The sequence below is a fragment of the Ascaphus truei genome, chromosome 2 (assembly GCF_040206685.1).
Source record: "Ascaphus truei isolate aAscTru1 chromosome 2, aAscTru1.hap1, whole genome shotgun sequence".
Taxonomy (NCBI): Eukaryota; Metazoa; Chordata; class Amphibia; order Anura; family Ascaphidae; genus Ascaphus; species Ascaphus truei.
The window spans coordinates 421,510,259-421,532,230 of record NC_134484.1 but is presented as its reverse complement, the minus strand read 5'-3'; the positions used below and the strand labels follow the sequence as shown (position 1 = coordinate 421,532,230).

General features: G+C 44.8%; 1 protein-coding gene across 1 annotated transcript in view; it reads right to left on the bottom strand.

The window, feature by feature from the left end:
• APBB1IP (amyloid beta precursor protein binding family B member 1 interacting protein) overlaps nucleotides 1-21,972 on the bottom strand; it is a 164,806-nt gene that overhangs the window by 50,261 nt on the left and 92,573 nt on the right. Inside the window, exons 6-8 of the mRNA XM_075587619.1 lie at nucleotides 18,252-18,411; nucleotides 13,457-13,578; nucleotides 5,101-5,175 (exon numbers count right to left, since the gene is read on the bottom strand). Coding sequence (XP_075443734.1) covers nucleotides 5,101-5,175; nucleotides 13,457-13,578; nucleotides 18,252-18,411 — 357 coding nt within the window. The remainder of the gene's footprint in view (nucleotides 1-5,100; nucleotides 5,176-13,456; nucleotides 13,579-18,251; nucleotides 18,412-21,972) is intronic.

Sequence of the window (21,972 nt, the reverse complement as noted above, 5' to 3'; positions counted from 1 at the left end):
CAAATGCAACGGGGCTTGTCAGAGGTGAGGAGCGGCGCATTCCAGGTATCTGCCAGGTACATACCGGGTATTTGCTCGAATAAAGTGTGTCGGTGCAGTACAAATTAATTGATAGACCACTAATAAATTGATAGTAGGTCTGTATATTGTCTACAGTGAGTGAATGCTGGATACAGGCATACCCCGCTTTAAGGACACTCACTTTAAGTACACTCGCGAGTAAGGACATAATCGCCCAATAGGCAAATGGCATCTCACGCATGCGCCTGTCAGCACGTCCTGAACAGCAATACCGGCTCCCTACCTGTACCGAAGCTGTGCGCAAGTGGGAGACTATAGAGCCTGTTACACATGCGTTATTTACATCAGTTCTGCACGTATATGACGATTGCAGTACAGTATATGCATCGATAAGTGGGGAAAAGGTAGTGCTTCACTTTAAGTACATTTTCGCTTTACATACATGCTCCGGTCCCATTGCGTACGTTAATGCGGGGTATGCCTGTATCTCCTTTTCTCACATCCATAAACCTGCTTCTCTTGGCGTCTACATGACTTATTTTACACACCTCTTGTGGAATCCACTAATTGAAAATATATTTGTTTCCTAATAAAGAATAATATTAATAATTGCCTTAATAATGAAGTAAATATCATATGTAGAGATGACAATGTCCACAGTGAATAAGCTTACACTCTACCTGAGGTGCCTGAGGTATAGGCTGGTAGAGTGACTTGCCAAGGTCACAGGGAGGTGACATTGGGATTCTTTCTAGCCAAGGTCATCTGCTTCAAAGGCAGAGACGTTACCACGAAGCGGCTCACTCAGCCCAGTTGTCAGCCTCTGATCTTCAGACATCCACCTGTCTTAAGATTTGTCCCTTGACCGATAGCACTAAAATAGCAAACAAACTTGAGCAAGATATGTCGAATGACCTGGCAGATCACAAATTATATATAAAAGGTAAGAGTGGCAACTCCAGAGAAAAAGAAGAAGAAGCATAGCAACCCAAATAGAACATAATAGAAAATGTGCTGTGGGGAAAATTTCCAAAAAGGGGCAATAATACTGACATGCGAGCAAGGTTCAATCTGAAAAAGGATAGAGGAAACTCTCCTGTCAATGTACAAAGCCTAGATTAGACCAATCCTGGGTATAATGCGTAGTTTGGGCCATCATGCTACACAGAGAACAGAAGATTTGGAACAAGAACAGAGCAGGTCAATAAACCTAATTTAGAAAACAAGACATATGTGGAGCTTTTCAAAGAACCAGGTTTGTTTTCACTGGGGAAAAAAATAAGCCTTTGGTCTGCAGTTCTATAAATGGAACACACGTACACATAATGTGGGGTTGTTACATTGTAGTGCAAACATAAGAACGAGGTGACATAAAGAACGAGGTGGCATAAAGAAAACAGTTTCCCGGGAAAGGTTGTAAATGACTTTTTTTTTTTTTACCATAAAGTAATCTATGGGATTTGCTTTCATGACAATTTCATTGTGTGGTTTTTTAAACTGATTGGATACGTACAATGTAATGTTGTTTTTTTTCATTATGATTATTCCCGACAAATGTATATGTACAGTATCTCCTTAAAGCAGCTCTTCCCCTGTATGGTTTTTTTTCTATCCGCCCAACCCCTTTTTTTTCACTAGGATGGGAATCAGGGGGTCCCAAGAGCAAAACCACGCTATTTTTCGCGGGGACTAAAAGAAAAAGTACCGGCACTGCTTTTACCCTTAAGTATTTAAGGAACCTGCATCCTGGTAAAAAAAAAGGGTAAGACTGGTATGTAGGGGGCAGGAGTAGAGTTGCCAGGTGTCCAGTATTGAATCGGACTGTCCTGTATTTGGACACTCGATCCAGTAAAAAATTAGAGGTAATACTGGACATGTATGTGTTTGGTATTACCTGCCTGGACATAGTGACCTGTCAGGCTTTGGGGGCTGCAGAATTTCCCCAAGCAGGGCTGTTGCTAGGGGGCTGGGCAGTTTCCTTCATCCTGATTGGCTGCATTACCAAGCAGCAGCCAATCAGGAGGCGTTGTCAGAAGCCAGGGGGTAGGGCCAAGGAGAGGAGGACTATGGATTCTATGGTTGGCCAAAAAACAACAACACGTATTTCTCAGATTGCTCATCTACTTCGTCAGGGGTCCCCAGTAATGTCGCCAGGACACTATTTGGAAGATCTGAGTCTGAGGCTCGTGGAGAGGGGAGCTGAGGACAGACGCATGTGTGCCAAGAGTGGGACACAGGACTGAGGAGCCCAGTTTTGCCCTACATATGCACACTTTCATAGACACGTTTGTGAGTTTCCATTTTGGAGTTTTTATTGTGTTGATGTCTACTTTATAAAGACATACTTTACTATAGGAGGTTCTTTTATGTGCTTCTTTCGAGATAAGAGATTATAAGAGCTAATAAGAGATAACAGAAAGAGATAGATATATATGCTGCCTAAGGTCTAAGGACCCCACATTGGATCCTTGTGATGGTAAGGCTATACAATAAAAGTTAAGCCCATCTTGTTACCCCTGAGAACCGTGGATCCCTGGCAGCTACCTAGTACCATAAGCCAGGGGCCAGGTATCATCACATTTAAAAGTTAAAGTGTTCCCTGCTTTTCCACTTTTCATGTTCCATTTGCCCCAGACTCATGAAACTTTCTGCGTGGAAGTTTTAGGTGGGATATTTGGGTACAGATGCAATTGTTTTGTTTGCAGGAGTTCGGGGGACAAAGTTACCAGTAGTCCCCTAATTCTCCCCAGCGAGCAGGCATGATTTGAATTACACTGGGGCTACCCAGTGTCGCCCAGACTCCTGATTTTCGAGCCCAGATATCCCAGTCCTATTTCCCTTACAGATATGGGTCTCCCCAAGTTATCCTATGTATTAAACTATGTTTTATTATGTTTGATGCATTTGTTATAAGTCTCTATGCAGTCAGCCCGGGCATCTACCTAAGCACCAGCATGTCTGCATAGAGTCCGTAGCTCAAAGGAGAGAGGATGTCCAGAGGTAAGAAAACTGTTTGGTGGGTGAGGAAGGGCGATTGTCCAGGTCCGGAGAACAAAGGGCACTCTCTGGGGACACCTTTTGAGGATGCCAGACCTGGCGGAGCCTGCCCAGCGGGTGGCAATGAGTTAGCCGGGGATATACAGCTCGTAGACACATCTCACATTAGCTAATACATATTGCCCAACCACTTGGATTTTCGAGCCGGCTTGGCACACCTCCTCCTCTGACGTCAGCCAAAGTATGAGCCCCTATTCCTATTAGCTGGTGGGAGGGAATTCCCACGCTTTGATTAGTCGCTCCTCTTATCTCCATGCTGAGGATAGCTCAGAGGAGTGTATGTAAGGAGATGCCCCAGTCAGAGAACCAGACCATCCAGTGACTTGTGTCGATGAAGCTAGGGTGGGCTTTTCAAAGTTGTTCTGTCACTAATAGCAGAGCAACCTGCTTCGTTTTGAAGCTAGGAAAGTCTGACCTGCAGAGACTAAGTCAGGCACGAAGTCCAAGTTCTGAAAATTGAACGTAGCGGTCACGGCTAGGATCTCAAGCCAAAAAGAGGACCAGGAAGCCAGGGTGTATATCCCGGTCAGGGTAAGCCTTCCGAAGCAGGCCCCCTGCACCTATTTGTGCCTAGATTTTACCTCCAATAAGTGTGATTTTGTTTGTATTTTGTGTATTCATTGTGTTGTATGTGGGTTTACCTGAATAAACTGCATTTTGTTCTACTACCTTGTTTTGCCTAGTGAATGATCCCGGTACAAATATAAATAAGTGTTAAAAGTCCTGGTCTACCGTGACAATGTAGAAATGTCTACGTACAAGAGGATCCAATACGGGGTCCTTAGACCATAGGCATCATAGGATAGTGAGAGCATATTCACAATTGTGTATATATATATATATATGTATACACAGGTGCTCAACAAATGCACTCGCCCACTCGACTGGGCCGAGTGCATTTTAGCCACAGGCAATGCAGCTCTCTTTTTCTGTCTCTGCTGCAGTCAGAGCTCTGGTACACGATTTCCTGGAAGTGGAGACACTCACACAGAGCCCCCCTTGCTCCCCACACAGAGCCCCCCTGCTCCCCACACATATCCCTCCATGCTCTCCACAGAGAGCCCCCCCCTGCTCCACACACAGAGCCCCCCCCAATTCCTCATACAGAGCCCCTCAGCTCCCCACACTGAGCCCTCCTGCTCCCCAAATAGAGCCCCCCTGCTCCCCATACAGAGCCCACTGCTCACCACACAGGTCCCCCCATGCTCCCCACACAGAGCCCCCCCATGCTCCCCACACAGAGCCCCTCCTACTCCCCACACAGAGCCCCCCTGCTTCCCACACAGAGCCCCTCCTGCTTCCCACACAGAGCCCACCCCTGCTTCCCACACAGAGCCCACCCCTGCTTCCCACACAAAGCCCCCCCCCCCTGCTTCCCACACAGAGACCCCTGCTTCCCACACAGAGCATCCCCCATGCTCTTTGAATGTTATTAGTTCTGCCATTAAAAATAAATAAAAAAGTGAGCGGGGCCAGTGGCGAGTACCTTTTTTTGCCTGGCAAGTAATTTTTTTTTAGAATTGGTCGAGCCCAATATATATATATATAATATATATATATACATACACATACTTAATTTTTATGTCTGCCCCCAAAGCATTGGTCCATGCCCCTCCAACAACCTGTCCAAATGTGAAATCCTAGAATCGACACTTCTTCTACTGAACTTCCTGAAATTGCAATAGTATACGCAGTATAAAATTGGAACAAAGTACCGACATGTAGACCGCGTGAGGTCATGACCACACTCCTGTAAAACCCACGCTACGCCCCAAAACCCCCCCGCCACCCGTAACAATCTCCTGCATCTGCCACAGATCACAGTGAAGCGCTGTTTACGCACCGCCACTCACCAGGTGCGCGTGCTACAGTGCAGACTGGGACCGCGGCCTTACTTTCCTTTGATGCTACACTGATTATACTACCACTCTTGAGTAAATAAGATGAAAATACTGAAGCTCTGGGTTAAGTTATGTACAATCAAGAGTCAAAAATAACAACAGCAGAAACAGTTTTGCTTACCTCCAATAAGGACACCTTATTTTTCTCGTTCATATCCTTCATGTCAGTGCTTCCTTTTCTCGCTTGGTAAAAATTCTAGTTAAAAGATAAAGAAATCACATTTTAAATGGAAACAGTTTTAGATTAAGTCAAAAGCGTATGATGTGACAACAAAATACTATAAAATATAGCCTGCATAAAACATAGCATAAAAGACAAATAAGGTCAACTATGTTCCAGGAAATGTAACTCAACAAAGGGAAATTAAATCCTGTGTTCTAGGATAACCTCTCACCCCATAATCATTCCAAAATAGAAAGACCTAATATTACAAATACATTTTTTATATGCTCATTATTAGTATTAGAAGCTACTTATTTAAACATAGCATAGCACCATTTCCCCCACTCTGTGAGATCATATAGCAACCGGTGTATTCTGGTGCGGTGCATACCTGTTTGGTGGAACTGAGAACTCCGCGATGGTATGGGGAGGCATCAGGACAGGATCTCATTGATGATCCTTATAGTGCAGCGCCTCAAGCTGGTGAGGATCCTGATGCACTGGCAATTCAGGTAGTGGCCCAGTCAAGTAGCCACAACAGGTGGATTCAACTGGGTCTTTATTAGCAGCATACATGTAGTCATGACAGGCACATTCCCTGAAGTAGTACCACAGGGCTTGAGGCCCTGCAGGCCCCTTCTCAGCTCCTTTACCCCCTGATGGGATAAAGGGTAAGTGCTTCCACTCCACAGGGGGCGTGGGGGCTGGAGAGAGCACCTGACTTCTGGGAGAGTGTCAGCTTTTGTACCCCAGGGGAGGGGCTTGAAACCATGCCCCATAACAGGGCAGGTCCGATACTGACAGGATCCCATCATGGGAATGTGACCCAGCCAGTATCCTCCCTAAGGATGACACTCTAGTTGTTGTTAGGCCAGCCCCTGGATACAACAATAGTGTATCCAGGCTGCAACAACAAGCTAGTGCTCCATGATAAAGATTTTCCCCCACAGTGCCTTTGTTTAACATAACTTATACAGTTAGGGCCAAAAAAAGATGATAGCCTGGGAACTAGGCTACGACCTCACTGAAGTACAATATATATACCATCGATATACTGTACCAACAACCAAGAAATTTAATATAACAGTACATATACATATATGCAGCAACACCATACATAGTTAGCAGTATGGCATACTGGTACCTGCTTTCCTGGAGAACCCTTGGCCCCCACGAAGCTAAACTACTGAACCAGATTAATAATAATGCTCAGGGTCAGGCTTCTTTACTAACCTGCCTTCACTATCTGCCACTGTGATGGAATGACAGCGCCTCCTACCTGACTCAGATATATATTCCGCCCGTTCGAAGTGGATATTGCGACCCACAACAAATACCTTCACCAAGTACTTAGCTCTATCTTCCCCACAAAACATTGAACCCTTAGTACTACTATAAATATAATCCAGAATGGCAAACTTCACCCACTCATCCCCATGTGATTCAGCACTCCTCATTAATGGTTCAGGGAGGTATGGATAATCATATAGCATTTTCCTGAAGCGCTGTACAAGCGCCCTTTCTGCGTGACTACATTTCATCAAGTTGTGCCCACAGGCCTTACCGGGCAAAACCCAATACAGGGACCCCTCCCATAATGGTTTCATCAGGCCCTCCTCATAACCGGGAGATAAGAGCTTATCCTCTTGAGACTTTTTAACACACTCGCGTATTATCTCTACTTCTTCCTCCAGAGTTAGCTGACCCTCCTCCCACCAGCACTCCACCTTATCATCCTTCTCCAGGACAAAGCATGTCCTGTTCAGGTGTGACACATACCTTCTAAACAATGAGTTCCACCATGGTAATATGCCCACCCCCACAGATGTAGCATACATATCATGCAATTGAACAGGCTCGCCCCTTGGAGCCACGGACAACACAGGTGACAAGGGACGAGGTGATAGGGGTTTATAGCTAGGGAACTACAGATACCTCTCCAGGTGGAGCAATAGCAGTGTCCATAGTCCAAGCAGAGCTCAGTCTACCATGGCCCGAGTAGTGGTATACTTGGCCGCAGCAACGACCTCAGCCTCCCGGGGATCTCTCTCTTCCTTCCTTCCCCAACACAGCAAAAGATACGGGTATGGTGCCAGATCACTCACCAAGGAAGGAGCAGCTTTCCTGGGGCCCATCCGTCCGGACAGTTCAACCCTCTCAACTCCCTCCGGCCGTGGGAACGTAATGAGAATGGCGGCAGAGGAAGTAGTACCACATATGTGGCAGCGCGTGCACGGGCCTAGTGCATCTCCTGGCACCGCCGTAGAAATTGACTGGCAGCTCTCTGGGCATGGGCCCAGCGGGGTTCGACATCCCGGAGCACCACCCCAGTGCAGACATCCCGTTTTGGTGCGCGCAGGATGACCTCCAACTCGGGAGCGTGGGAGGCCCCGACCGGTACCTCTGGGATGGTCACACCCTCATCGTCCGTTGAAGCGGAATCAGGTACCTCCTTGATGGAGCGGGTCGGCGAAGATGGCACACCGCATACCTGACAGTAGTCATTGAGGCCTCCTCCGCAGATTTCCGGCAGGTTTCTGGGCGGCTCCGACGTTGCTCCAGGCGAAACAGCGGATGACACAGACCCCACGTATGGCAGCAGGTAAGTCCTTGCAAGCCTCGATCCACTTGGCAGGGCCGTAAAAGGAACTTCCTCCCCGTCCTACTCTTCGTAAATAGTCTACATCAGAGTCTCAGCTCACTGTGTGATACTCCACACAGAAAACGAGGATGGTCATCAGTTATTTTGGGTGAAACAGTTCATAAACCATGTTCATAAAGTGTTTTTGGGCATCTCCAGAGGCTCCTGGGGCCAATGTGGATAATTTTCGGACAAGAGCATATAGGCTCTTCAGCTCCTCCGTATCGAAAATGTTCCCAGGCAGCTCAGGGCCCTTTTGTTTGGGATGTAAATAGGATACTTTACACTGGTCACACTTGGAGAGTAACCGTAACTAGCTTCCTGGGCATTCGCACAGAGACAGACCCCAAACATAAGGGTCTCCCCCTCACCTGGTAGTACTAGTACCCTGCCAGTCAGTTCGTAGATGGTTCCTGGCTGGGTGGCCATAATGTAATATAGTGACGTTGAGCAGCTCCGCATGCGTCTATAATGCATCAATGCTCCATGTGCATCTGAGCTCCTCGCTGCTCGCATCCGGTCAGGTCCAGCGCTAGCCACACCCTATCTCCTCCCCCTAGTAGATACAGGCATCTCATGCAGGAGGGAGAAAGTGGTGCGGTCTCAGCGTTTCGCACCAATTCCAGATGCTTGCTGCAAGAAGAGCTTGCAAATCTTTTGCAAACTGACATGTGGTTCTCCCTTTTCGGCGGGAACCGCCATTTTGCAACAGTACAGAACAGACTACGGCTATTTTTATTTCCGGAATGGGAGAGAAAAAAAACCCAGCAACTAGAAGTGTACTGTAAGGTAAGTATTTCAGGAACCAGGGTGTAGCCAGAGCAAAATAACCATGAGGTTCCGCTCCGGAGGACCGCCCGGTTCTAATTCCATAACAAAAACAGACTTAAAAAACAAATAGTGGGGATTGGTGCTTTAAGCAACGTAATTATGTTTCCATGAAGCTGAATCACTTACAGTTGTTGAAAAGAGGATTCAGATGATTTGACATGCAAATTAAAATGTGAACCTGCATTTGATCATACACATCTTAGATTCCTCTGTTGTACTCCGTAACCAGAGACATTGCAAGATTCTTTGGTATTTTAATAATAAATGTATTTAGCATAAGCCCTTTCCTGCCAAATTGACGTACCAGTAGGTCCTAGTTGGTGGCAGTCTTATGGATTTCAGCTTTTAACACTTAACAAATTTGACCTATGGTTGAACTGTTTCCGTCTCGTCTTTCAAAGTCAAAACAACTTGAAACATTTTGTTATGTTTTAAAGCATCAGTCCATGTTTGGAAAAAGAGAAACCCTCCTGAAAAGGAACATACTTCATTGTATATTTATATTGGATAACTCCAAACTTTCAATTTCCCCGAAGATCCTTTTTCTTAGATGAAAGAAAAAGAGAGAAAAGTGCAGGGATACGCAATAGTTAAAATCATTTACTTATGTAACATGGTATGTCTATTCTGCCTGTCTTTCCCCTCCCTGTTATGTAAGTCCTGCTAGCTGCAGGCTGTAAGAGGTTAATTCTGTGGGCTTGTGACCCCCTACATGCTCCTCTCTGATGAACAGAAGTAAGGTGGTGACTGATGGCCTGTGTAAGCCTATCAGGGATAGGTATAGATCATGAGCCCACCCCTTCTGGTTCCTGATGAGGGCCAGTACCATATTTACTCAGTCCTGCTCTGGAGGAGGAAGAGAGCAGTGGGGCTATGAGTCTCTCCCATCACGGGATGAGCATGCCCACCTCCAGTCTCTGGGGCAGGGGGAACATCTAATCAAAGAGAGGAGACTCTGTACTAGCTGGGGTCGAGCATCATCCAGAGGCCTGGAGCCTCTGAGACCTTGCACCACTGTAAGATCATCATGCAATGACTGCTAAGAATAAAGATCCCTTTTCTATTATACACCTGTCTGGACTGAGTCAGTGAGAATGTGTGTGAGAGTGCTTCAGATGGAACTGCTCCTGGTACTTCCAGGATACCCACTGAAGCTGGAGGCGCTGACACCGAACTAAGATGACTAAGATGACATCAAAAGCCTGTCCTAGTCTCCATTAAAAGGCAGACAGCTCAGATCTCCTGGACCTCTCAGGTATGCCTCAGCACCACACAGTAGCAACAGTAGTAAATCTTCCAGAGGGTGGGGGAAACAGTGCTACATTTGGAGGCGCTGCTGAGGGCAGGACAGGCTTTCAGGACTGCAGAAAAGCAGCAAGTAAAAGGGGCTTTTGAAGCAGCACTACAGCGGAAGATTTCTGCGTGGGCAGATTCAAGATTTTGCAGGGTATTATACAGGAAGGGGCCAGGGCCCCTGATGGTATTTTTACAGGGATTTTTGGGTACTCACACCAAAGTAAGAAGGACTTTCTCCCTGAGGCTACACTAGGGGGAATAGGAACCTTCCAGTTCATTCTTGTGAAAGGATGGGGGCTAGGTGATTGTATGAGACATGACCCCGGGTACCATAAGGTCAAAATGTTGTGTGGCACAATAAATCTATATTGGGGGCTCCCAGGAGGAAAATTATCCTGGGAGAGTGAACCCCAATTGTAAATCTGCTGTAAGGGACAATCCGTTGCAGTGTATGTGGGGATTGGGCACCTGGCAGACTCTGAACCTTTCAAGAGGGTCCTAAAGGAGTTCTAAGATGGCTGCCACCACGTGGTGGCCTGTTCTGTGCTATAAAAGGGCGCTCCCGCCAAGAGGAAGCAGACCGTATGGGCTGCCAGTTCTATTTTGCAAAAGTTTGCAAAATCAGTTGCATCCTTTAGACACCAAGATTGACCACCACCTTCAAAATGATTGGCTCAGCCGGAGCTGTGTTGTCATCCTTTCGGCGTCACCCTACTCCTAATTCCACCCAGGAGAAGGGCATCTCAAGTGTCAGCCAACCAGAGACTGTTCTAAGCTGGGATGAGTCAGCCATGCTGCTCCCAAAGATTCACTCTGTTTGGAGCTGAGCTGTAGTGAGGAGCTACTGTACAGTGTCTGCTGAAAACTACCTCATGGCTTCCTCACCAGCTCAAGATGACTTGGAAATCACCAACTTCCAGCTACAGTACCTGGTAGCTATCTGATGGTGCGGGTGAAAAACCAGGTACACCTACTGTGACGGTGAAGTGGTTAACAAGGCTCACTAATAAAGGTTAAGCCCACTTGGTTACCTCTGATCTGTATGTTGAGGTTCTAGAGTGCCAGCTCTTGGACCCAGATGTCAGAAATGCATTACTGTGACTGTGTGCAAATTGTGCAACAGTAAAGATTTTTGTGTGTTTTGCCATACTCGGGGTGCTGGGACCAGGAGATTTCTAGGCTGTAATTTTCAGGGTGGGTTTGCCGGAGAAAGTCTTTATAGAATGTGTCTATGTATTGGGGTTCCGGAGTTCTGGGATACCCCAAAAGTTGGATCCGTTTATGGAGTGATATTCTTGGATACAGCCAAGCACATTGCTCCGGGCAAACTCTGACTCTGAAAACGTTCTTATGACTCAGCATCATCCAGACAAGTTAAACGGGCATGAAAGGATTAATGTACACCTGCAACCATACAGGGGGTCCGTGGTATACAGTGGGGTCCCTAGTGTAAGGAGGGTGTCCAGATACATGCCCATGTACCCTGACCCTAGTCTAGTTAAATTGTGGATTTATTTTGTCAATTAGTCTAGGGATATTGTATGTGTATTTAATCATAACATTACTCAGAATTTGTGGAGGGTCTTCTATTGTTTTTATTTAGGGTCAGTTTTGTTGCTGTGGGTTCTGGGGCTAGGGAAGTACCCTCTTGTCCCCCTGGGACTAAGGGGAACGGGCCTGACGAAGGGACAAGTCCTGAAACATTGCCCTCCTATACTCCCCCGTTGTGACCCACTGTTTTGTTTTCTTTGTCCCCTTTCCCCCTTTCACCTCACCTTCCCTTCGTTGCCCCATCCTATTTTTCCTTTATCCCTTATCCACCTATACATCCCACGTATGGCCCTACCTATGTGTTATCTGTTCTACTAGTGTGGCGTTGTCAGTTGTTTGATTTATTTGTGCACTGATTACATTTTCAATTTGGTTATATACCTGTGACTTTGTATCTATTACTAGGGTGTGCTGGATTTTCTTCAGTACTTTATTGTGTTTGAGAGGGATTGGGCCCTCTCTAGTCCGTGGCACCCCGCTTTGTGTATATTTATCTATTTTGTGTGAGTGCTGTCTATTACTTTTGTCTATATAGTTCCTCTAGTGTTCACAATGGTAACCTGGGTACCTGAAGATCACTCTTCCTCTGATGTAATTGCTGCAACACCTGGCCTGACGTGCATTTCGCTTGCGTAATAGCATATATAAGCTAGTAATCAGACCCCTTACGTGGAGGTGCGCCCAGATCAGATAATTTCTTTCCTCGCAATTCAGTGAATAAGGTAGTTTGTCATGTTAATAATGTTTGATCCCGGTGATTCATAATACCTTCTATTAACCATGTTTTACAACCCACTACCTGTAGATAGTTTCTAAATGCTGGAGAGTTGTGGATCATAAACGTCTAAATATATCTTAAGATAATAAGAAAATAAACTGTACTAACAGGGGAGAAGGTTGGATGCTTTCATTTTATTTCATCTCCACTATGTGATGCATTGTAGGACTTGTGGGACTAAGAGATGAATTAAAATAATGTCAATTTAAGAGCAACAATAACTTCTTATATTACATTTTAGGGTTTTCAAAAATTTATTTACGCAACTTGAGCTTTGTCTGGTACCATTTATGTATGAAGACCACCATGAAGACACTATCAGCGATTTTATGCCATACATTTTCTGTGGGATATATTTGTATCAGGAACATCACATACCGTACATTATCCGATCTTCACTGATGCCAGTGAAAACCAATAATGTGCACCAAATGTGAACATAAAGAGAACTCTGCTTACAATAAAAATGGTTTATACAAATTCCAGACATGTTGCAACCCGCAAATCCTTTGGGAAAAAAAAAAAGGAAAATGTATTGTTTGAAAGAGGGCCAGCTTTCTCAGACACAATTATATATATATTTTTTTTTTATCATAGATTGGGCAACATAAACATACAATGCATCATTATGTGTTATTATTTTTTATAGTACTGTACTGAAACAACTAACGCGAGGATTCACTAACTTCCAATATGGGTCACTGCACCTCCATCCCTTGTTAATTGTCATTCACTTGAATGGCAGCTAATGTGTAGACACAATGCACTAAGGCTGCGCTTATAGTTATGGTGACGGTGCGCAGCACCAAAACAAGTGCGTCGTGGGTGCCCATAGTGGAGACCAAAAGCACAGAAAACAAACGATTTTGTGATACACAGCGACAGCCGCATCACGTGACTGGCGGTAAGCCAATCACATCTCCATCTTGCCTTTTGTGCCTTCCCCCTTGCTGATGTCACCGCCCCTTGCCGCCAGCGAAATCGCACTACTCAAGTGCAACTTTCGCTATAGTGACGGCGTTGTGTGACATCACACAGTCGCGAGCAAGCAATGCAGTGCTCACTATAAGCGCAGCCTAACCCATATCAGAGGTTTTACAATCTCCTCCTAAGACGCAATATCTACAGTCCAGAGTATTAATTATTTTTAGATTTTTCAAATAGGAAGTTTCCAAGTTGTCCAAGTTTCCTTTAAAATGTGTGCTTTGCAAACGTACCTGAGGGTTTTTAAAAACGGCGTACTTTTCATTTTTTTGCAAAAAGTGCATTTTGTTTTCACTGTCTCTCATCCAGTCTGATAAGATTTCAACAACATTTTCATGGTCTTCAGGGAACCTCTCTGATAAAATACAGAAATGAAATACAAATATTTAGTATACATACCGTATGCATTTACATTTCTCACGATAAAGAAACATTTCCCATTTGCGCTAAATAATATCAGTGAGCCATTTTTTTCACTTTATTGGCTACACTTAAGCCAACCTTTTATGAAGAGAATAGAGGATTATACAAGCTTTATATCAGTGGTGTCATACATATGGTTCGCCGAACGGTTTTGTCTGACAAGCAGAATATGACCGCATGGGGCGGCAGCTTCTAGGGGGCGGCAGCTTCTAGGGGGCAGCAAAAGTGGCATTGTGGCCCGTACCATCTGTCCTTGCTGGAGGTGAGGAGAGGGGAGGTTAAGGGGAAGAGCGGCGTGAGGGAGGGGTGGTGGGCCCCATCTGTCCTTGCCATGAGGTGATGGGTGACGTAAGGGAAGGGCGATGCGGTTGGCACGGTTGGCGGGACAAATGTACTCAGGCTTCCTGTGAAATTAAATAACGGCAGTTAAAAAAAAAATGACAGAGAAAGAGGGGAGGCGGCGAGTGTCAAAGGGTGAGGAGAGAGAAAGAAAGTGAAGGGTTAGTATAGTAAGTGTGAGGAGGGGTAGAGTAAGAAAGTGAGGGGGTAGAGTAAGAGAGTGAGGTTTAGTGTAAGAGAGTGAGGGGGTAGAGTAACAGAGTGAGGGGGTAAAGTAAGAGAGTGAGGGGGTAGAGTAAGAGAGTGAGGGGGTAGAGTAAGAGAGTGAGGAGGTAGAGTAAGAGAGTGAGGAGGTAGAGTAAGAGAGTGAGGAGGTAACGTGAGTGAGGGGGTAGAGTAAGAGAGTGAGGGGTGCAGAGTAAGAGAGTGAGGGGTGCAGAGTAAGAGAGTGAGGTTTAGAGTAAGAGAGTGAGGGGGTAGAGTAAGAGAGTGAGGGGGTAGAGTAAGAGAGTGAGAGGGTAGAGTAAGAGAGTGAGGGGGTAGAGTAAGAGAGTGAGGGGGTAGAGTAAGAGAATGAGAGGGTAGAGTAAGAGAGTGAGGGGGTAGAGTAAGAGAGTGAGGGGTAGAGTAAGAGAGTGAGAGGGTAGAGTAAGAGAGTGAAAGGGTAGAGTAAGAGAGTGAGGGGGTAGAGTAAGAGAGTGAGGGGGTAGAGTAAGAGAGTGAGAGGGTAGAGTAAGAGAGTGAGGGGGTAGAGTAAGAGAGTGAGGGGGTAGAATAAGAGACTGAGGGGTGTAGAGTAAGAGAGTGAGGGGGTAGAGTAAGAGAGTGAGAGGGTAGAGTAAGAGAGTGAAAGGGTAGAGTAAGAGAGTGAGGGGGTAGAGTAAGAGAGTGAGGGGGTAGAGTAAGAGAGTGAGAGGGTAGAGTAAGAGAGTGAGGGGGTAGAGTAAGAGAGTGAGGGGGTAGAATAAGAGACTGAGGGGTGTAGAGTAAGAGAGTGAGGGGGTAGAGTAAGAGAGTGAGGAGGTAATGTGAGTGAGGGGGTAGAGTAAGAGAGTGAGGGGTGCAGAGTAAGGGAGTGAAGTTTAGAGTAAGAGAGTGAGGTTTAGAGTAAGAGAGTGAGGGGGTAGAGTAAGAGAGTGAGGGGGTAGAGTAAGAGAGTGAAGTGGTAGAGTAAGAGAGTGAGGGAGTAGATTAGGAGAGTGAGGGGTAGAGTAAGAGTGTGAGGAGGTAAAGAGAGTGAGAGGGTAGAGTCAGAGAGTGAGGGAGTAGAGTAAGATAGTGAGGGGGTAGAATAAGAGAGTAAGGGGGGTAGAGTAAGAGAGTGAGCAGCTTGAGTAAGAGATTGAGGGGGTTGAGTAAGAGAGTGAGGGGTTGAGTAAGATTGTGAGGAGGTAAAGAGAGTGAGGGGGTAGAGTAAGAGAGTGAGAGGTTGAATAAGAAAGTGAGGGGAGTAGAGTAAGAGAGTGAGGGAAGTAGAGTAAGAGAGTGAGGGGGTTGAGTAAGAGTGAGGAGGCAGAGAGTGAAAGTTGGGGACGAGGTAAGAGAGTGAATGAGGCAGAGGGGGGGACATGCAGAGGGAAGCAGGTGAGGAGAGAGGCATGTTAAGGAGAAGCAGGTTAGAAGAGTACTGTGTGTAGGGTAGAAACAGGGTGAAGAATGGTGCATGTGGGGGAGACTTTGGCATATTTTGATAATTGATAATACATATGGCTCGTATGAAGTACCATGAAATCTGATCAGACCGGTCATATAAGTTGTGTGTGACACCCTTGCTTTAGAGAAAACAGGAACTGTTTTTGTATGAATCCAAAGTTTTATTCCTTGTTGTTTACTGTCATTTATAATAAAACAGCACTACTGTTGTACCTCTATTTGCCTGAATTTTGTGTCAGTGCCAACATCCCTATTGACAAGTGCAGCTGGTTCTCCTGGAGGGTTATAAATATATAGCAGGATGTGGTAACTTTTATTGGACGAATAGAACGGCTAAAAATAATTGTATGAGACTTTAAAACATCAAGGGGCCTATGCTATAAGCCTCAATAAGCCACTTATCGAGCACTTATCGGCCAAAATGCCTACTGCTTTCAGTAAGCCTCGATAAGTGGGCGATAAAGGCATAAATTGACCAAAATTTCAGCCGTCATAAAAAAAACGCAGGGTGACCGGAGATGAGCCACTTATCGGCAGGTTGTGAAACTCATGCAATTCTAGTAGCCATGATTAGCTTAATCGAGGCGAATCGCGGCTCTGGAATGGAGAGTTTCTCCCAAAAGCATCACGCCAGGAAAAGTTGGCGTGAGGCTGGTGAGAAGCTGCGGAGAGGCGCCGAGACCGGACTTAAATTAAAAAAATGCTTTTTTCTGCTTCGGATTGATGCCAGGAGTCTCCAGAGCTGATACCCATGAATACCAGCAACGGAGACCCCCGGCATGAATCCATGCAATAAAAATGCATTTACAGGCAACTTAATTACCTTAGCGGCTAACCGCTATAAACATTAAAAACACAACAACACTAATACCCACCTCCTCTACCCCCACATGATTGATACCAGAGGCTGCGGGTGTCCAGGGGTCCTCAGGTGGTCTGATAATGTATTAATCTGTGCCCCTTTACAGATAAATACAGTGACAGCCAATGCATTTTTTGGCAAATGCTTGTTTTCTATGGATTGTTATTTTTTCAATTTCTGTTTATTGTTTGGATTAAATTGTTTTGAATTTGGATGGCTTGTTTTTAGTACCTTTTAGGATTGGTTAGCGTTTTAAATTAATTATTTGTTTTGTTGGCTACTGGTTTAAATTCATTAATTGTTTTGTTGGCTAGTGTTTAAAATTAATTGATTGGTTGGCTAGTACTTTTATTTATTTATTTAATAGGTTGGCTAGTGCTTTTATTTATTTAATTGGTTGGCTAGTGCTTTTATTTCTTGAATTGGGGTGTTTAGGTGCTTGTGTATATCTTTTATTATTGTGTATTTTTGGCCTTCATGCTTTTTTATTAGGGTGGCCTTTGACTGCTATAGTGGCATATCATGCCCATATTATATGGGTATGATGTACCACTATGCCAATCAATGGCCAGAGGGTGGGTATAGCGGTCCCAGAGTGGGTGGTTAGGCCTCCTCGGTGGGTAGTGGGGAGGGTGGGTTAACTCTTTATTTACTATAGTGATTATTAACCGCTAAGGTGATCAAGGGGTTAGGGGCCATTGGATTGGATTTTTTTTGTATTCTTTCTGGCAACGGAGGACATGGACCTGGAGTTGATGAGGACACTCTTCATGATGGCAGGGGTAAGTAGAAAGTTGTATTTACTTTATTTATGCTGGCTGGCTAATGTTTTATTTTATAATGGGCAAATGAGCTATTATCCATATCTGGATAATAGTTATTTTGCCCATTACTGTACTGTATGCGTTGAGGGTTGGGATGGGGGTATATTTATTTCATTGTATTCCACATTTTTTTTGCCACAGAATTGGTACCGCAGGCCAGCGGGGAGCCGTAGGGACTACCAGTGGGACCCCAGACACCCGTGGGGACCACCTGAGGACCTCGGTATCAATCGTGTGGGGGTAGAGGAGGTAGGTATTAGTGTTGTTGTGTTTTTAATGTTTATTGTGTAGCAGCTGTTTTAATATACATTTTAATACTAGTGTAGATGAGCAGGGGGTCTCCTGCTCTGAAAACCCCCTGCTCATATACACTAGTATTAAAATTAATATTAAAACACATCAATCGCTGGCGAGAATTGCGCAGGGAGAGGCGGCTCTCTCTGTGCAGGTCTCTCTGTAGCTAAAACAAATCGTCGGATTTGGCCTTTCAGAGAGGCGATCATCACGTCGCCAGCTACTCGCCCATTTTGGGAATTTTGCTATCACAGGTAATCGAGGATTTTTGAATACCGTGATTGCAACGCTAAAAAAACTGGCGAATTAAACGGCCCCGCGATTTTTTAATGAACGCTTATAGCATAGGCCCAAATGTTTCTTCTGTATCTTTCAGTCTGCTAAAAAGTAGCACAACATGCACAGGACACAGCGAGTTACACAGAAATAATTCACCTACTGTACCTTGTGTAAAATGGCTTGAAGAAGGGCTGTATATTCCCTGTCTCTTGATGACCATAGTCCAAATGTCTGTTTCCCCTGACAGGCTGACAGACTACACATAAAAACTTATAACCGTTGGAAATATTTGAAAGTGGCACGTGGGGGTCTGGTAAATTATACTGGGTTCAGTTTGTCAGAAGTGCCACTTACCAATTTGAAGTTCTGGATGTACTTCATATAAGCACCAATCAATGGTGCAGTCACAGTGTGTTTTCTCAAAAAGATTATCCAAGACGTCTCTCACGGTCTGTCGTTCATCCACCATCAAGGTTTTCGTGCTGCTGTCATTCATGTGAACCTTAAAAATCAGCTGCACAGAGAAAACAAAACAAATGAAGGACTTGGTAGTTAAAAAATGATGCACACATTGCTTTTATTTTTATTTTCTAAAACAGACAGGAAATGTAAAAAAAAAATAATTACAGGATAATTTACTTGAATATATTACGTTATGGACAATGCCCATTTGTATGTTCTTTGACTAGTCTATAAATTATGAAATGTGGGGTCATTTACAGATATTTGCGTGGAGCCATTTCTGAGAAGCAGCCGCCAACATGTCAGCTGGTTAGTTGCGTACCTGCTAACATCATTAAGGGTCATATTGACTAGTGGTGTTATTCCTTAAGACCCTTCCAGAGCCTGAAGACACCTTACAGCTCATTTACTTTAACAGAAAAAAAATGTCTTCAAACTATGGAAGGTGTGTAATGACATATCATAGCCTCAGTGTTCTGCTCTTCAATCAAGGATCTATGGATGTATGGATTTGAAGCTCTTCTATTTTAATATTGAATTACCACCTGTTCTCCCTGGCTCCTTTCCCAAGTAGTACAGTCAACTTGCTTCTCAGTGAGTGAGTGAGCACCCTCGTAAAAGAAGATGTGAAATGCATGAACATGAAGGACATTTTACCTCCTGTTTTTTTTAAGCTTTACTGCATTTTTACTTCTCTACGTTTACTTCTGCTGTGAAAAAGCAAGGCCAATTATTCAAGCACAATACCATGTTTGCATTTGTTTTAGATCTGCTGTATATAAACCATGTTTGCTGCCGCAGGTTTACTTCCTTTTGGCATTACATTTCATTTTTTGTCTCTTCAACTAAACATTTAGTTTTGGTTATAATTCCTTTTCTTCAGCTAGTGTGATGGGAGAGTTTACTATTTATTTCTTTAAATAACACTGAGCAGTGCTTACACATCTATCTATCTATCTATCTATCTATCTATCTATCTATCTATCTATCTATCTATCTATCTATCTATCTATCTATCTATCTATCTATCTATCTATCTATCTATCTATCTATCTATCTATCTATCACCGGGTATTCCTCCACACCTCTAGGAGTGTTTATACAGCTCCTCAGGCTGACTCCTAGGAGGCAGTGGCGGCCATGTTTGGAGGAGCAGAGACAAACAGGATATACACTGGGACTGTGACGTGCGCAGTCAGTGCTGGCAGAGCATGCGAAGTGCAAGAATGTTCCGGGCGCCAATGAGGCTGCCTGGGATTAGCGTTAGTGTTTCCCAGGAGGGCCCAGTTAGACCCCAGCCACAGTAGTCGGAGTGCTGTAGGGCTGCCCATAAGTTAGGGACCCTTCCTGTAGCGATATCAGCAGAGAAGTTGCGGAGCGGGACAGACTCCAGGAAAGAACAACTCAGGCCCAGGGACCATGTGAGCGGTTGCCGGTGGTAAGGAGCAAGGGGCATCCACTGCAGATCTCCTTACAGCGATGCAGAGTCTCAGAGGTCCCAGACCTCTGGATGGTGACGGCCACTGGTCTTACAGGTCCTCTGTGGCTGAATCTGATGTTCCCCCAGTCCAAAGACTGGAGGTGAGCATGCTCATCCCACCATGGGAGAGACGCATTGCTCTCTGCTTCCTCTCTCCTCCAGAGCAGGAACAGGACTAAACTAAATTTGCCACTCCCTCCTAGGAGGAACAAGAAGGGAAGGGCTCATGGTCTATACCTATACCCGATAGGCTTACACAGGCCACGAGTCACCACCTTACTTCTAGCACTTATAGGAGGAGCATGAGGGGGGTCAAATGCACACAGCTTTAACCTATTACTGCCTGCAGCTAGCAGGATTTACATAAGAGGGGGAAAGACAGGTAGAAAGAGACATACCCTGTTATATTTACAATGCATCTGATCTCGGACAGGCTATTCGAGAGGGTTGGGGTTCCTTACAATATATCTGATCTCAGGCGCGCTGTTAGAGAGGATTTGGGTTCCTCAGAATTTCACATAGGATTCTTTAATCAAAAAAAGGTTGGAAACCATTGCCCTACAGTATGATCATTAAGCTTCAGATCACAGTGAATATGCAGAGATAGTGGAAATATTTACTTTTCAAGCTGCATCAATAATGTCAAACAGTAAAAAAAATATGTAATGAGCTCATGTGTGCACCCAATAGTTGTTAGCCTATCATAGTTTGTTGGGTGTGCTTTGTATGTTTAAGAAAATATTTGCTGAACTGCTGTGTTTACACATAAAAGGCACTAGGCATTGTTTCTTTAATTGATTCTGAGCACTCAGGAACAGGGCCCTCTTTATCTTATGTATCTGCGCTTGTCTGTCCTTACTTGTATGTCATTCTGTTTATGTAATTGATGTCACTCTGTACCTCCATTGTTGGCGCTTTGCAAATAAAGAATAATAATAATGTAGAAGGGATTTACTTTCTTAACTCTGGTTGGTGCTCACTGGAGCTATGAGTCTTTTCTCTGAAGTGCGCCAGCCATCTTGGCAAAGCCCTTTTGACTGGTTCTGCATGTGTTGCAAAGGAAGAGGTAGTTCCTGGCTAGAAGGGAAAGGTATAGGATGCACTGAGGGCCATGTTAGGCTCTCAGGCATAGTCCAACCCTACTAGGCCCTAGATTGGTCTCTGAGGCACTTTTAGATGGTAATTGTTAGGGTGGCCCTAGAGATAGGGAAATCCCTTTACAGGCTTCACAGACTGTGACTGCATTTTGGGAGATTCAAAGTAGGACCCAGGGACACCATGCTGCAGTGCCAATTGTGAGGAGTGAAGGGGTTGTTGTCCGAGACCCTAATGTGGGGGACAATTAGCAATCTCCTTTTGCAGTCCACCGCTCACAACCTCCAAAAGGATACAAAGGAAGATCACATTAGTGCAAGGGGCAGCGCTACTCCCAAATCTTCAAGGGCCCCCACCAGTGCACCAATAGTGGGAGGACGTACAAGGTAGCCCTATGGGTGGGTGAGACTTTTACTGGGACTCCAGGGCTGGAGACAGTGGGATCACATTTCTATGTGCATTCGCAAATGTAATTAAGGTTATAGTGTGTATATGCTATTCTTATGTTACTTATTGTCGGTAAAGTTATATATATTATTCACTTGATTGCCACGTGTGTGTGTATTGTGTAGTATATAATTATAATTTTCCTGGAAGGAATTACCCCTTTTCTTAGGCAGGGCCCTGTCAGGTGACAGGCGAGCGCCAGGTACACCTATTCCCACCTGTAGACGGACGTTCACAGAGGTACACAATTGGAGTCGTTATAATGTGAAATTATAATAGGCTTTATTGTGCCTTTTCCTTTTCATCCTTTTCATCAGGAAATTATCCAAACACAGGGGGGAACAAAGCTTCCATTCACTTGGGAGTATTTCTAGTGAAATCCTTGCAATTAGTTCACATCTCCATTAGTTAAGCATTTCTCCCATCCCAAACACATAGCATGAAAATAAGCAGATATAAGCAGTCTCTTAATAATGAAAGTCTTATCTGTTTATCAGCTGTAGAGTAAGCTTCTCTGCTCTCCTGGAACCGCACCCGTGCGTGCACAGAAAAATATCAGCATCCAGGTTTAGAAGTCTTATTGGGTGTCTT